The sequence below is a fragment of the Genypterus blacodes genome, unplaced genomic scaffold, assembly GCF_046128005.1.
Source record: "Genypterus blacodes isolate CSIRO-AG114 ecotype Tasmania unplaced genomic scaffold, CSIRO-AGI_Gbla_v1 ptg000058l_1, whole genome shotgun sequence".
Lineage (NCBI taxonomy): Eukaryota > Metazoa > Chordata > Actinopteri > Ophidiiformes > Ophidiidae > Genypterus > Genypterus blacodes.
Genome location: NW_027466870.1, coordinates 305,512 through 322,142, shown reverse-complemented (window position 1 = coordinate 322,142; position 16,631 = coordinate 305,512). Strand labels below are relative to the sequence as shown.

At 41.0% G+C, this 16,631-nt stretch overlaps 1 protein-coding gene across 1 annotated transcript; it reads right to left on the bottom strand.

Moving 5' to 3' along the window:
- Positions 1-6,198: 6,198 nt before the first annotated feature.
- Positions 6,199-10,406, bottom strand: hapln4 (hyaluronan and proteoglycan link protein 4). Its single transcript, XM_076153098.1, has 6 exons — positions 10,310-10,406; positions 9,004-9,193; positions 8,743-8,915; positions 8,535-8,650; positions 8,128-8,314; positions 6,199-6,587 (listed from the first exon to the last, which is right to left on the bottom strand). The coding sequence occupies exons 1-6, from the start codon at positions 10,404-10,406 to the stop codon at positions 6,199-6,201; spliced, it is 1,152 nt and encodes a 383-aa protein (XP_076009213.1).
- Positions 10,407-16,631: the final 6,225 nt, after the last annotated feature.

Here is a 16,631-nt window from a genome sequence, read left to right as displayed (position 1 = left end):
GACTTTGTGTTTCTGCTGAGGCTGTTGCCTTTCCTTCATCTTTTCCTTACACACACACATACACACACAAACACATCCATCATTTTCACACAATACATTTGGATGATGTCATTAACCGCTTGTTATTCTCCTTTGAGACACATACTGGGATGAGTCCGGTGAATAGATCGATGTTGGCGACTCCCACTCGTCATGCCGCTCGCAACCAAAAAGGAAAACTGATTGAAAGATGAAAGCTGCCGTGAACTAAACCCACAACATAGTCTTCTTTTAAGATGGAGGCATCTCTCATCTCCTATTCATTAGCCACGACACACCATTAGATGGTTAACACTTTCAATTAACTCACCGTTGCTGCCTTGTGCTCTGGGGGAAACCTTTCACAATTTGTCCAATTACCCATCACCACCAACCAACTGCTTTTAATATGCAACACCACTAGCATCCTCCAGCTGAATTACGCACAAGGCTGCAGAGAACGCATGGGGCATTAAGGCAGATCGTTTAGGGAAATTAAGTCATTTCCAAAGCTATTTTCCATGGGCTAATGTTGTGCGGATATGGCATCTGTTTGTGTGTTCCATCATAACAATGCAGAGTTGCCATGTAAAATAATGAATAATCTTCATTCTTGTGTAGATTAGATCTCCATGTGTTGAATTCCTTCAGCTTCAGGATGCATGCTGCTGGCAAATTGGTTACGTGCTTAGAGAAGGAAACTGACAATTTCCAGTTACATAAATGTTTGAATAGGCTGCAAATCAATGGAAATATTTTGTAGTGAGGTTAATAGACTGGGTCATCACAAGGAAAGGTTTCAGTTATTCCAGAGATGAGCCGAGGCAGGCGAACATCCCGTCTACCACCTTCTTTGACCAAATTGAATGAGACATCCTTATAACAAAAGCCATTTGAGAGAGCGTGCTGCACTCTTTGTATGTGGGCAGATCAAAAATCAAAACAGGAAGTTTTTCAAATCAACAGATCGAAAGCTAAGTGTGCACTTTGTTTGTAACTAGATTGGATCATGTTCATACCGCAATGACCAAAGCCACCTCCACTAATAGGCCTGGGTGCAGTTGTTTTGGTCAGTTGTTCTCAACTGCCCACACAAACCATATCAATGACTATAAACCTCATATCAAGGGCATCTGTAGCCCTTTTTTATAACGTTGTACATTGGATTTATCAAAAACAATCTTTAACAAGGCCTTTGATCAAAAGTAATTCTGTTTCATAGAATGATCCCTTTTCTTCTTCTTTCTACTTACACCCTAACCCTGATCCTTCACACGTCGATGAATAGAACCAAAGTAAAACTAGCTCCATTCCATCCCTTTGTGCTGATTAACTCCGCTGTCATAAGCTCGCCACATTTAATTCCATGCACACACACAAATAAAAAGTGAGGAAGAGGGTTGGTCAAATGAAATTAGCACGGTCATCTTCCCTTAGATGTTCAAAGGTCTTATCGCTGACTATCTGCAGAGCTTCCCCCTCTACCTGCCTGTCTCCCTCACCCGCATGTCTGCCTCTGCCTCTGCCTCTGCCTCTGCCTCTGCCTCTGCCTCTGCCTCTGCCTCTGCCTCTGCCTCTGCCTCTACCTCTGCCTCTTCATCTTCCTCTACCTCTGCCTCTACCTCTGCCTCTGGCCTGTGTGTTTCCTCCAGTCAGGAAATAAAGTGAGTGTGAAGAAGCTGTAATCAAGGCCAGTGCCTGTCTAATGTGCTGTCTCTCGAGGATTTTCCACTGTTTCGCATATTGAGTTCACCATCTGTGGAATGTGTGAATGTACTTCCAGGGGGGTACTTGAAGAAAAGCTAGTTGACTCTTCAGCGGCAACAACATCTGCTTCATACACATAAAAAGTGTCTGCATGTCAAAGCACTAACAGTCAATATCTTAGAACTCTGTGACCTTTTCACCTGGATATCCTTTCATACTCACATATACTGTATGTCCAAGAGCCATGAGAAAGGCACATTGTTTTGCCATCTGTTCGGATTTCTGCTCTTTTGTTTTCACATTTTGTTGGTCGTAAAAGCTGATTGTAAACAAAATGCGCCATTACTGTATTGTGGTTTTTAAATACTTTGTATGTCTTTAGTGAAATGATAGAGGGAGGCTCACAGAGTGTTGGCACCAGCACTACACACACACACACAGACAGTCTTTTCTAACTTTTCACTGATTGCCCCCCGCATAATGTTCAATCTATTGTAACTGCTTTGTGCACCATCCTGGGACTCAATAAACTTCAACAAAACTAAGAATGTACTGCTATTCCTGAAGGTTCCTCACAAGGGAGCCTGCATGAAAGTTGGAAAGCAAAAAGCTGCAGGACCAAACACATAAAACAAACAATGAATCGGTCCTTTTTTTACTCTGGTGAGTTAAAAAATATCAGCTGTGCTTACAACGTTTGTTTTATATTATCTTGATGAAAGCGCTGTTGTCAGAGTTTAGAGTTTGCAATAGTTCATAGAGCTGCTTTAAGCGGGGGCTGCGTTTAATGATGACCTTGCTGTTATATTAGATGAATTAGGCTACTAAATGTCATTCAAAGTGAATCTTAAAATGAGTTACAACCATCTTTGTGCACATAAAATGATCAAATTACTTCAGTACTGACATGTGGAATACGTAATCTTCCATAAATTAGAAATGCTGCTGGCTTATCAAGTGGGACTTTGCTAATTAATTTATTGTCTGTGGCACAGATTAATGGCTCTGATGAGAGTCCTCCCTGAATCATTAAAATAATTACATTTAATCAAGGTCATTTTAGAGGCTTTTGGAAAACTTATAAAACAAGTGAAAACCATTGCACATCCAACAAGTAGACACGATCTGTACAAACTAATTCATCAGTGGCATTGTCATTATATTTAATTTGCTGTGAACTCGATGTTAAGTTCCCAGTTGCTATGACGATGACATGGTTAGTTCTGCTGTGTTGGCGCAACAGCAAAATGTCCTCCTACTCAAAGTTCACTGCTCAGCAGTTGCAGCCACTGGCAAAGGCTTTAATACATGAGATTGTTGGAAAAGTAAGTGAACCCTACTGGGATTATCGATATTACTGCATTAACCACTCATCAGATGTGGGCTGATTTTCATCTCAATTACAGTAACAATCGTGATTCGGATAATATTGAGTTATTGAGGCGTCCTGCTCTATAAAAAGCCTACAGCATCTGGTCTGAACAGCTGTTCATGTGAACTTTGAACTGAATCAAACAAATATCACAGGATCCACATAAAAGAACTGAGAAAGGAAGATATATTGGAAGATATATTGCTCTGTTCTGAATCTAAAGGAGTTGCCATTCTGCAGAGATCTACACAGTGTGCTGTAGGACATGAAAAAGACCCCCAGGATTATAGAGATGCAGATGGGGCTGAAACTGTTTTTGGCTGAAACGCACAATGTGATGTATAAGAATATGAAAACCTCAACACCTCGGGTACGAGACAGCTTACAGTCACTGATAATAGAGAGAATAGAGTATTTCAGGGACGTGGTCCGCCACCATAAGATGAATCCTTTATGAGCTGCCATTGTCACTGGTGCTTGGGCTCAATCTGCATACATCTTGTAGCTCATTCTGTCTCTCAAAACCAACATAATGTATCTTCGCTTGTGATGTCATTCTAATGCATATTTAATCCCACTTCTACAATGCATGTAATAGAAAATAGCTATACATAAATATTGCTTTATTTTGTACTGTAACTTTAGACTTACATGGAGCATAATATATTACAACCACCTAAAATTCTATGTAGGTATTTTTTCCACTCAGATGAACAACAAAAGACCAAAAGCCTGAGCTATCAGACACCAAAAGAATGATGTTACTTGGTTTTACAGTTTCATTTTCAGAGCTCATGCAAAATCTCTCACAGACTCCCGTTCAAGTATGCAGAGTTAATACAGGTTAGATGAAGCAAGATGACAATGACCCACAATAACATGAAATATATACATTTTTGAAATGACAGTGTCCAGATCGTAACCCAACTGAGATGCAGTGGCACGACCTCATACAATTGAAGAAATCTAAAATTCTTTGTAGTGTTGCACACGTCTGATGGGCTACAGGAGACATTTTGTGGAGGTTATTGCAGGCAAAAGAGGATTTATTCAGAGTTGTTTGTGTGATTCATTGAGGCAGAATGTGTTGATCTATTGTTTGGGCTTGGATGAAGATCTGAGCACATTGATGAGTAATTAATAAAGAAACGGTTCCCTGATCTTACATGCTGTGTTTCATTACAAAATGAAACATCCCCTATTAATCCACAATTGCTCCCACTTATACAACTGCAGTGTAAAATAACTAATTGCTGTTGCCCCCCATTGTTGTCCAAGTGGAGGAAGTGGATGGAGATTGTGGATTCAAACAGGTACAGAGGTGTACAAATTAGCAATAAAATTGGAGGGAACACAAAGCACTGACGCCGTCTCCAGGAAAGGACAGAGCGATCTTTCACTGGGTCAGTCAGTCGATCTTCAAGCTTCTGAAGATCTCTTCCAGTCTTCAGGTCCCAGCACACAACGCTTTGTTGTATTGTGCAGGGGAGGGGGCTTCACAGCTGGTAGGGCCGACAGCAGACTGACCAAGCAGGTACGAAAAGCAAACTCTGCAGTCAAATTGCAGCTTGACAGTCTTGAGGAGGATGACAGACAAGATAAAGGTCATCCTAGATAAAGGTCATCCTGGACAAAGGTCATCCTAGGTGCCCCTCCCACCCTCTGTATGACCCACTGAGGATGGGCAGCTCCTTCATCTACCAGTCACTCATCACACTATATTACATAATTCAACATGTTGCACTTTGAAGGTGTTCTATTGTATATCCGTAAAATGTTATACATCATTTGGTTTGTAAATGGCACATATTGCATATTACTTTATCACCTTCTTATTTTATTTTATTTTATTTTATTTTATTTTATTTTATTTTATTTTATTTTATTTTATTTTATTTTATTTTATTATTTGTTTATTTATTTATTTATTTATTATATAGATATTGTTTTTCATTTTATTTTATTTTATTTTATTTTATTTTATTTTACCTTATCTCATCTTATCTTATCTTGTCTTATCTTATCTTATCTTATCTTAAGGAAGCAATTTTCTTCAGAATGGATTTACTAACCAGTTTGTAAAATCCTCTGGTACAATCCCCTCATTGAAAAGACGTCACCCTAAACAGTTTTATTGTTTCAACCAAAAACTGATGACGAGAGGTTTATTTTTTTTCAAGAACATCTGCAGCAGCAAACACAATCAAATAAAAGTCACTGCAGTGGTTGCATGTCAATAACACTGTTGTATTTCAGAATGTAATACGTATAGTGCAATTGGTGGTCAAGGTAGCTTAGAGTAACAGTATGTGAGGTAAAAAGCAATTATTGTAGCTTCTGCTTATTCAGCCCCAGCATCTATAGTCAGCCTCGCAATACATGCTCGCTTGATTCTAAACTAAAACGCTCAATCAGAAAATATAGCTTTCTGTGTGTGCAAATATATAGTCAGTGCAATATTTACTATTCAGCATGTTTAGCTCTGTGATTGCCAGCTTTTAGTTAATGAGAAAAATGTCTCAGATCCATGTATTGCATTGTGCCAGCGGGTTGTTCACCAAGCACGGCGCCCAAATACGGACATGTACATGTCCTACAATCAAAACGTACAGGGTATCTTTCTAATAGAGTCAAACAGATCATCCATTCACTCACTGATTCACTCTGGCACTGGGATTCTGGCTCAACGTGGGGCTCAGTGCACAGGAACCAACCCAGATATGGTCTGTATACACACACACACACACACACACACACACACACACACACACACACACACACATAGGTAAACAAGTCTAGTCATAACAGACTCTCTGATATGATGTGTGCCTGAGAGATGATAAAGCTGCTGCTTAATATTACGATTTTCCGCTGACAGATGTGCGCTCACACTCCCTCCTTAAAATGACTGACTGCCTGGAGATCAAAATAAAATCGAACCAAATAAAGACGTCACCCTTAATTCTACACAGCCTCGCCTCACTTTTCTGGAAAATTTGCAAATGAGTACATCTTGTCAGTGAGTGTTTTACTTTAAAAGCAATGAATGGATTCTGGCTGCTAGGCTACAGTTGTCGCAGTCAAATTTCAGTCTTTGCTCTTTAAATCATGGTGGCATTCATTGGAGTGCTGTTACTGCTCTTCCTCCTGGTGGAGCTCCCTGTCAGGCTTTGTGTCTTTTGAATACCACCAGCTTCTTCATCCTTGTTCGGGCGGAAACAGTAGACCCCATAGAGGCGGAATTTCTTTTCTGGGAATCCCAAATGTCGGACCCCTGGCTGAGGTCCTCCACACCGCAAACGGGGGTTGACAATGGGATAACGGATGCTGCCGTCCTCCAGCCAGCCAGCCTCACAGCGGTCCAATAGCTGGAACTTCCAAGCAGCATACAGCTGACCCACTTTGGCCACTGCTGAACCATCTCGAATGCAAGCCTTGGTTGCCTCGCCGTAGTTCACCTTCTTGAATCGTTTGAGGAAGTAGACTTTGCCTAAGGACAGTAGACAAGAAAGTAAACATCAAAAAGAGTGAAAAGAGAATCACAGCCAGAGAAAGTGTACTATAAGGCAGCAGGATTGAGCAGAGAGAGAAAAGGAAGGATAGAGAAAGTGCTGCAGCGAGGGAAGCCCCAGAGACCATCTCAACCCTGAGGGTAGATATTCTCTGTTTTTTCTGGCCTCTCTGCTCGATTGTGTTCAGAATATCAAATCAAATCCAACGAGCGTCCGGGCAGCTGCTCAAAATCGAAAGGCAATACTCTGCCAGTGGACAGCACTCTTCCTCAAAATTACTCTTAAAACACTTCCATTTTTACTTTCATATCACCTCTGGGAGACTTTTCCCCTTGCAGTATGAAAGAAACAGTTACTTGGACGGTTTGAACTGAGCTGAACTGAGCCACAGGGAAGTTTTGGCGGAGAATGTGGTAAAAGATAACGACGTAACCTAAGATTAAAGAGCAGCTGGTTACTTAAACAACAATAACACCTATCATGAAAATCATGTCCACTGCCTCAGCTTTGCTCTTGGCTCAACTATTGATTTTATGCTTGTTTGTGTGACTGGTGGCTGTTAGAGAAACAGAATATTGTCTCATATTTCCCATGAGGCCATTCAGTAAATACCTTCCAGCTGGACTGAGAGGCAGTATCGGTCACGACCACTGCTGAAACCTCCTGCCCACAACAGACTGCCCGCAATAATTAACACACAAGGGAAGTCATGAGCAATTATGGAGGGGTTCTCAGGCGTGCTACCTTTTCCTCGCTGAGCAAAGGCACTGATTCTCTTTTATAGCTTAGATTATCCCAAAAGGGTTCAGCCGTCAAATAAATGCCTTTGTCTTTTATCTGTGTGATTTTATAAAATCAGTGTTGTTTTTAGAATAAATGAGAGGTTCTCATTTCTCTTTCAAACTTCAAAGAAACACACGCAGGCTTGAAGTCATGAATTATGATTTTCCCAATGAATTTTTGAATGTCTTTAATTCCTCGGGTAACACATGAATCATCCATGCAGGAGTCCTTATAAATGTAGCCTCAACTGCTTCGGGACTAGAGGGAACTAGAATAGCATTGTAGCATTCTAAGTCTCCCTAGTTTGTTTGAGTGTAGGCACCCGGAGGTGGCAGGTGTGACAGAGACACTACCAGACTCTCTGCGGTAATGTGATGTAAGATCAGAGGAGTTGGAGATAAAACACTCTCCTTGGCACCCAGAGGACACCATGACCCAGTGCTGAATCCACACAGATCGAAATCCAATGCCTTTAGGCCTGCAGGATCACAGACAGAGATCAGGGTCCTGCTACTTGTTTCTCTGTGGTCCCACACCCGGAACACATCCTTCAGACCAACACGTTCCACTCTTATGATATCAGTATGAATGCTGTGTTGTGCAGTTGTGCGAGCTCATCATTACTCAGTTATATGATCATGTAGATGCTCTCCAAAGTGTTTTGATCATCAAGATGCTCTCTCATGCACAGATCACTGCTCTGCACTGCTCGCTTGCTCGCTCTCTCTCTCTTACCATTGAGCTTGGAAGTGAAGCAGAAAGCATCATAGCGCTCATCCTCCTTGTGCCTGTAGCCATAGTTACGAACACCAGCGGGGGTGTCCGTGCGGCCACACTGGTCTCTCGGATGAGAGATCGGGTACTGGACTGAGCCGTCCTCCAGCCAGCCAGCATTACACCAGTCTAGTCCTTCCAGCCAGGCCTGTGCAAAGAGATGTGTTTAGAATAGATAGGTTTTGGCTTATATCCTCTGACGTAATCCTATATCTATAAGATAGGAATGACCTACAGTGACATTCCAAATGTATCTGGCCAACTAATCTTAATGTGTGTGCTTAGGAAGGTGCTGTGTGCCTACAGTGGGTCTATTAACTTTTCCCGATCTGTGAGCTTGACATTAATATGACTTTGCATGGCTTTACCTTGTGCAGCTGAGAGTGAGAGGCCAGGATGGCGTCTTGCTGTTTGCAGGCGTCCTCAGCCTGGTGGTAGTTGAGCTTATAGCGCCCCTCACGGGGGTAATAGGGAAACACCACTCCTACAGGTGAATAGAAGTCTTGAAATTGAAGTCATGCACCCGTCAAGCATATTGTAACCACATCAAATGTGCCAAAATTTCCAATTCCCAACCTTCCAGGTCGAGGTTGACAAATCCTGTGTCATCCTCCATGTCATTTGTGACCTCACACTCATAGCGTCCGTAGTCCTCCAGTGTGACATTTTGGATGATCACAGAGGCATCACCTGGTCCTGCCTGCTCCAGAAACACACGGCCTCGGTACGTTCCAAACACACGCTGCTGCCTAGAGCCATGTGAGACAAATTTAGCAGGAAAGGAAACTAGATGCATTTTTTTCTTACTTTACGATACAGCCTGGATACACACTTTACCTTCCAAGTGCCACAAACACGTCCTCAAACTGCAGCGCATCCGTCACTTTGGTCCACTTAATCCGGATTCGATTTGGGTCTGTGTTCTCTGGCTCGTGATGGAACCGGCAGGGCAGAGCGATGGAACCCCCGCGGTGTGTGACCACTTTACCGGGAGCGGTCTGCACAATCACTGCACCGGTGTCATCCTCTAAGGAAAGAGAAGCAGTCAGTTACTTAAATGATGCGTTTAGGCAATGACACCTGTAACATTTTCTGTGTAATGTAATCATTCTGGTTTAGGCTTGTCAGTGTGGCTGCTACCCCAGCCGGATATCTAGCACAACCTAGATATACTTGATCGTTATTTCCTAATTACTATACAAAAATATGCAGTAAAATCTATTTGCTGCTATTTACAATCACACTTCCCTTGTTGTATCTAGTTGAGTTCTAATCATGAATTTCAATGAGCGATAGCACCGTGAGATGTCTGGGAAAATGGAGCATCATAAACAAATTATGAATACTGTTCATCATCAATAGTCAAGAACATTTTGTTTTGATCATGCTGAGTGAATCCAGAGAGGGCCATCATCATCACTCTGCACTGCAGCCGACACTCCAAATCATAACCTCAATCTCTGCAGGGACCAATTCCCTTAACTGACCCACAATCGAATCACCCTTGGGGTTTTTCAACCAAGGGGGCATCAACAAATTACAACTTAAGATGTTTTCTGCCTATTTGTGTATATTTGTTGTTTGTCCGTGCACAGCAAGTGAAACAAGTGCGGTGCGAACATTTAATGAGTCGCTGCAAGAGCTTTTCTGCCATTTTGTGGCCAGATAAAGGCACCTACAATTATCCATAACAGCCAGCAATTAGTCCTGTCTGTCTCACTGTTTATTGCTCCCTACAAGGGTGTTTATCCCAAACCAGCCACACAAGCACCATGTGGTGTTTGATTACAGCTTTAAGCACATAATTTAACAAGCCTAAAGGCAGTGCTTCAACACATTTAACTTATGACACGCTAGTTGGCGGGTACAAGTTTTTGTTGATAAGTTGTTGTTGCCACAGACTTTTATTACTCTTATTCTGGATTCATTAAGCAGATGGTGATAGGGAACGTGAAGGTCAGATGTTGATATCAGCATCAGGACCTACTATATATGTGCAGCTAATTGTAAATATAGCTGATTAGTGATCCACATGGTTTAAAGCAGTGGTAGTTTGAACCAGGAGAAAGATGGTATATAGAGGACAAATACAAAAAATATGACTGTCCATTACAGTTGTTCAGATCATAGTAATAAACCATACCAAGCACGTGCACCACCTTTCTCCTTCCCTTCTCCATATCAGTAGGCAGGGACATCACTGAGAGGGCAAAGGTCAGGACGATAACCATGAAGGACATTTTCCCGAGTCGCAGAAGCAGAGGCTGATGCAAGAAGGAAATGAGAGAGAGAATCGTGATCATCATTGCTTTGTTTGATGTGGTAAAACTTTCCAAAAGTGATAGTACAGCAGTATCCCAGGGTCGTAAGCCATGACCTAAAACAGAGACACTCTGCATCTTTGTATTAAAAAATACCAACTACATAATCTCATATTAGGGAAGATTCTGTTGGGCTGCCACCTACATGCCAATGGTTTCAAATTCAGCAGCAGACCAGCTAAAGAAACATACATACACACATCCTTTGAGCATTTGTACACCATCCCAGAGAATTCTATTACTCAAATATTCAGCCACCCAGGAAAAATGCTGCAGACAATCATTTTCCTCCACTTGCTCAAATGTAGGAAAAAAAGGTGCGGTGTGGTGACTTCGATTTGACTGCTGTGCCACTTAGCCAGCTATGTGTGTCAAATAAAAGCAGGAGAGAAATATAAGATATATAGATATAGATATAGAAGATATACTTTATATTGCATACATATGATGGACATTATAATGAGCAGAGAAACACAGCTATTTGGACCCATTCTGCATTGTTACATGAAGAGGGAAAGTGGACCGCAGGAGAGTTTTTAAATAGCTCAATCAATCAGATAAGACCCTGGGTCGAAAAATACAAAATAACTGTGAAAAGTAGAAAATTCCAATTGGGCATAGAAGGTGAAAAACAATGATAAACATTTTCATTTGAATCCCTCGAGGAAGTTACAGCCGTTTACTCTGGTCAAGTGCTCATTATCTTCAGACAGGCACTGTGTTGATAATAGATGGGGAGTGTGTAGAGGATGCATAGACCTCTAGAGGCTTTTGACCCAGCATGTGACACCACTGACGGCATAACTCCACCATGCAGGCTGGTAGAGGAGATACTCCAAAACTTTAAGAAATACATAATTTCATACATACACAGACACTTAGGCTGATTTCTGGCTTCTTCTGTGGAGAGAATAATGTCATCATAACAACACAATAGGCAACCAGAGTGAAGTGGGCCCCACTATAAACAGCATCCTGAGGCGCACTGCTACCGATAACTGTCAGATTGGCCTCGTGTGTAATATCACTGCTGCAGTAGATATTTGATCATTAAGTGAGGCCCGGTGAAGCAGAGTTACTACAGCAGCTAGTTTCCATGCACACTGCACACTCAAACAACCCTGCAGCATCATTTTCCTCAAGGTTAGTCCGATCAACATCCCTGCAGCTTTCATGCAGCACAGAGACTGAGCAGAGCATCATTCATCCACAGAAGTGAACTTACCATGGCTATCAAAACAGGATTAATGCCTGGATGAAGCTGATGTGCCGCTGTGAGCCCGTTTACTTCCCAGGCTAATGTTGTGCTGCAGCAGGACTCTCTCTCTCTCTCCCTCTCTCTCTCCCTCTCTCTCTCTGCAGGGGATCACTGGTGTTAGTGGGTCCCGCAGTCCTCAGATGACGCAGCAGCTCTCTGACTCTGCAGCTGATTGTGTCACTTCATGTTTGTATAGCATTAATCACAGTGATGATGATTTCACGCAGATTTAATGCCTCTCCCTGTCTTCCTGTACATACAGCTCATTAGAGTCACTTTGTAGAGAGGATCAGACTGCAGTTTCTTTCAGCTTGCACGGGGGAATCAACTTTCTACGCAGAACTTTGCAGAATGCACACTGTAATTAAAGCATCGGATACCGTTAATATTAAGAATGAGAATGTGAATGCAAATTAAGTCTGATTGTTTTTGGAGGAAATCCAAGTGTGTTTATGGGCATGATATGCAAATACAGATGAGACTTTAAGCCCACATAACTTGGCAGTAATTAATGAATGCATGACTTGGCATTAATTATTTAATCTATGCCATATGAATAATTCATCACCATCCACACACCAGACACTTGCTGGACAACTGGCCTGAGCTGACCCGCCTCCCAAATATTTCATGTAAGTGCTGCTCTAATCTTAGTCTATAATTTGTTCAGTGTTTTACATAATTACCTTTTCTGGTGCAGACTGTGAACATCTCCATAGGGGATAAAGACCAGGAAGAAATTATCACCTTCAAAAGCCAAAACCATACTCTAATTACTAATAAAAGCGATTAAAACTGTTCTCAAACTAAAAAGACTAAATATTTTCCTCTGAACGTGAGTGGGAGATTAATAAAGGGGTTTCGACTGTTACAAAACAATTGAGGCTTCTAGTTTAACATGCAGCATACTGTACACAACAGAAACTCATTATTAATGGTATGTGAGCATGTGTGTGTTTGCCATGTAAAGCAGAATTGCCTCAGTCTGTGTGTGCCTGCAGCTACCAGGGAAACTCACGGTGCACAAGAAATAACGTTAATGTTACAGGAGCTATTTGTCTCAGTTCACTGTGAATTGCTTTACCATTGGTTTGGCCACAATAAAACCATCTTGATGATTTGTATTTCTGTTGTTGTCCTTAAAGGCTCAAACACTGCCAGGAATCTTCTCTGCTTGTCCAGGGAGAGTTGAGGATGTAGAAATACCTCAGCATTTAGGAATACAAGTTATTCTTTCCACTCCCAAACGTAATGTTGTCCCTCAAGGCTCTGTACTCAGTCGGGTACCTTTCTGTCAGAGTTTTGGTGTAAAATTCGTCTTACTTGTAGGTTACTCAGTTTTATGTTGTTAGGAATCCTCATACATCGAAAACTTTAGTCAAAAAACTTAATTAACTTTCCTATTGAAAGATTTAGCCACCACTTTTACAATTAAATTAGCTATATTATATGTTTTGTAGGAAATGGAATTTTTCAAATGTATTTTTTAAAACTTGACCTTCAGCTCATCGCTCACTAGTCACTGCCTTTAAACACTATAATGTTTAATTTTGAAGCAGTTATTTTGTTTACCAGGTACATTTTCCAGTTGTCAATCATGCTGAAGTGAAAGATCACAGTACAGTGAGTGTAGTCAGTCTGATAGGTTATGAAACTTTTTGACTTTACAGCAGAAAGAATGCTGAAATTCACCATCATTATTTAGGTACTGCAGGCTAAGGTTTAGTTATTCAGTCGAGTCGAGGGACCAACATTTATTAGCTGAGTCCTTGGCAAGGTCCAGCCTCTGGATTGAAACATAGCCAATGTATTAATGAGATGATCAGTAGCAGATTTGCAAGCAGGTGACTGGATAGTGTGAAGTGCAAGGTAGGACAGCTCAATGAGGGCATCTACAACTGAGGTGAGGCATGAGTCACTCTGAAGTGAAATGAGATGGTGCATACTAAAACATATCCAAGGATGGAGTAGCTGTAACCAAGACACCCGGGGACCCAATGTGCCAGAGGGCCCTTATATGTACAGGGCAAAAACAAAGATTATTTGGGAAGGTTGAAAATACGAATGGAAATCATTAGCACTGAACATCCACCTCATGTACATTTGGATGGCTTTGTGCCCAATCTAATCTCTACCACGTAAAAGCTCATTTTAATGAAAATACAGAACGATCTCTCAAAGTTATTCACACTGATACAAGGTCAGTGTTTTGTTTTTTTCTATGCGTCAGTTTGACAAAGAGAAAAATCTGCATAATCATATGCAGCATTACCGCGGAACATTATAGCAATCAGCAGCTTTTTAAATAAGAATGGAAGCCACAAGAGGAACCAAATGAAGATGATATTTCAGCTTGTGAAAGCGTGATGTCAGCCCACAGTAAAATGACTTATTATGCATTTTGCACTTCTTCCACTTTTTCAATTGGATACAGTTTTTAAGAGCAGTAATAACGATATCTGTCTCACACCAAAGTGTCTCTTGAGCACCTGATGGTGGAGTCGTGCAGGCTGAACGTGAGACATCCATAATTACAGTGAAATAAGAGAGGTTTCTACATGATAGCAGCTGACAATGAGAGAGAAACTCAGCATGAGGCTGCTGCTTTTTGTGCAAAACGTGGAAAACTTGAAACGCCCCTGATGGTTACTTTATAACACACTGCGTTGCCGAGATTGAAGTTGACTAGCGGTGTGTTTCAGAGTAAAAATATGGATGTCAACTTGCTGTGCAGCTGCTTGAGTCACAGCAGCCGTATGTGGCATCACTGTAAAAGGACATCTCAGAGTTTGAGACATCCTCCAAATTTTTCCCTGGGGTGCTGCACAACTATCAGAGTAAGACATAGGCAGCATAGGGGAGAAAACAGGCAGATAACAATGAAGTCAACAGCTTGCTTTCATGTTTGAGACAAAAGCCTTAACAGACCCTTCAGTGTTCTTTTCTATATGGTCTATAATGAACAGGCAGACTCTCTTCAAGCTGTATCCACAGGATTTAGACAAGGCCTTTGTAGAGTGAAAGTCCCTGTTTAAGCCTTTTTGTCAGAGTAAAGGAAGCTAAGTCTTGTACAAATCTGTTACAAGATGTGAGAAAGAATCGTCTTTGAGCTTTGTTCCTTCTGTTTGTAAAGCTCGAAAGATTGTAGTTAGCAATACCTTTTCACAAGGTTATTTCTTCAAATGTCAAATGAGGAGATTGCTAACGTTAGCCAGCTAGCATTAGTGCTAGCTAGGTAATTGGAATGATTAAGGTTTTTAGGATGAACTATTTGACATTGTTAATGTACGCAGCTTCGGTGTAACTGTTGAATGAGTATTTGCCGGCATTTGAGTTTTTACCTATGGGACCCGAAGGCATTTTAGTGGTTTATCTCAGTAAAGCAGTTTCTGGGTAAATGTTAGCCTACACCTGTGTGACAAATGTGGGCTGGGAGCTAAAAACCCACCCAGGGGCCCATGCAGGTTGTAATACAGCAGCACTCCCAACCAAACCATAAAGAAATCAGTCAATTAGTTTCATAAATGCCAACATTTAATTACATGTAGGCTTATTATTTAATTCATACAGTAATTGTATCATGCAATACTTCACTTCAGGCACAAGTTAATTAACTCATTATGAAGTAATTATTTAACAGTGATGAATGGGGTTAATTAATTAATCATGATTATATTTGCACTGTTATTATGAAGTGAATTTCTGATTAATTGTTATTCACTTTAAAGTTTTCATTTACACTGAATACCATTCAGATTTGTTTTGCATCGGTCTATGACTTTACTGTGGGGCACACAACAAGCAAATCACAAGAGTGAAGGAAAGACAAAAGACATAGATTCATAGATTTCAGTTGTTTCTCTGTTTCTTCTTTGTTAGTTAGCATTTAGAGAACTTTTGGTACACATATCACAATTTCACAACAATTGGTTTAGCATATTGGATCTCACAGGTTAATGGATTTTTTTAATTATGTGTGTTGATTAAGAGCCAAGTATAAAGCATTTTCTGCACGCTTAGAAGTCGACTCATTATCTAATAGACACTCCTGTATTAGTGTGAACCCTCATGAGTTCATAATAATGCTTGAGCCACGTATTAATGCACTAATTACTGATATGTCAGGTGGGTTTCTTTGAGCGTGTTACAGGGATGATAATGCTTTCCATTACTCCAGTGAAAGTGGTTTAGTTGCGTTTTAGGTCCACAGCTCTCCAGGGCCGACTGCACATCTGCAGAAGTGTTCCCCTGTGACTCCTATCATGGGATTACAGAGCTGTTTGGGAAGGACCCATTTGATTTAAAGCCGCTGTCATACGTACAGAATGCACTGCTAGCATGTGCAAGCAGGAGCGATACCGCACTTCAGCATGAAAAAGCTGCTGAGCGAGAATGAATTAAATGAGTCTGCCTCGTTTTTTTCTGATGGCCTATTGCTCAGCTAAGTACAGGGGGTAATTACTTATGAGTGGGCTACTGTTATTGATGGGGTTGAGTTGAAGAGAAGTGTTACACTGCTGTACACAATCTCTATCCACGTAAATAACCCTGTCTATCACTGTCACCATGGGTAAATATTCAAATGTTGAACTGAAACAGAAACATGTTATTAATACTGGTTTAGCAGATGCACCATGGTATAGTGATCCTCTAATAAATTGGATATGAGTCTTTGGCTTTGCACAATAACAATATAAAATTAAATACTGAAAAACTGTTAAAATGTAATAGGAACTTGGTTAACTGTCCTTGGTCGTCTGAATTAAAGGCAGCGCATCAAGAAATGTAACTAGAAAAGAGTGAAAATTAGTGAATGCAGAATGGCAGAGGCGGTCACAGTATGTTCTCTTTGCAAACTTAAACTCAGCTAATAAGATGTGTTCATG

Excerpts from the sequence above, each read along its gene's own strand:
- hapln4 (XM_076153098.1), bottom strand. The coding sequence starts at position 10,406 with ATGTCCTTCATGGTTATCGTCCTGACCTTTGCCCTCTCAGTGATGTCC. Across the intron at positions 8,916-9,003 it reads GTGTTTGTGGCACTTGGAAG|GCAGCAGCGTGTGTTTGGAA; the intron begins GTAAAGTGTGTA and ends ACATGGCTCTAG. Across the intron at positions 8,315-8,534 it reads CTCACTCTCAGCTGCACAAG|GCCTGGCTGGAAGGACTAGA; the intron begins GTAAAGCCATGC and ends CTCTTTGCACAG.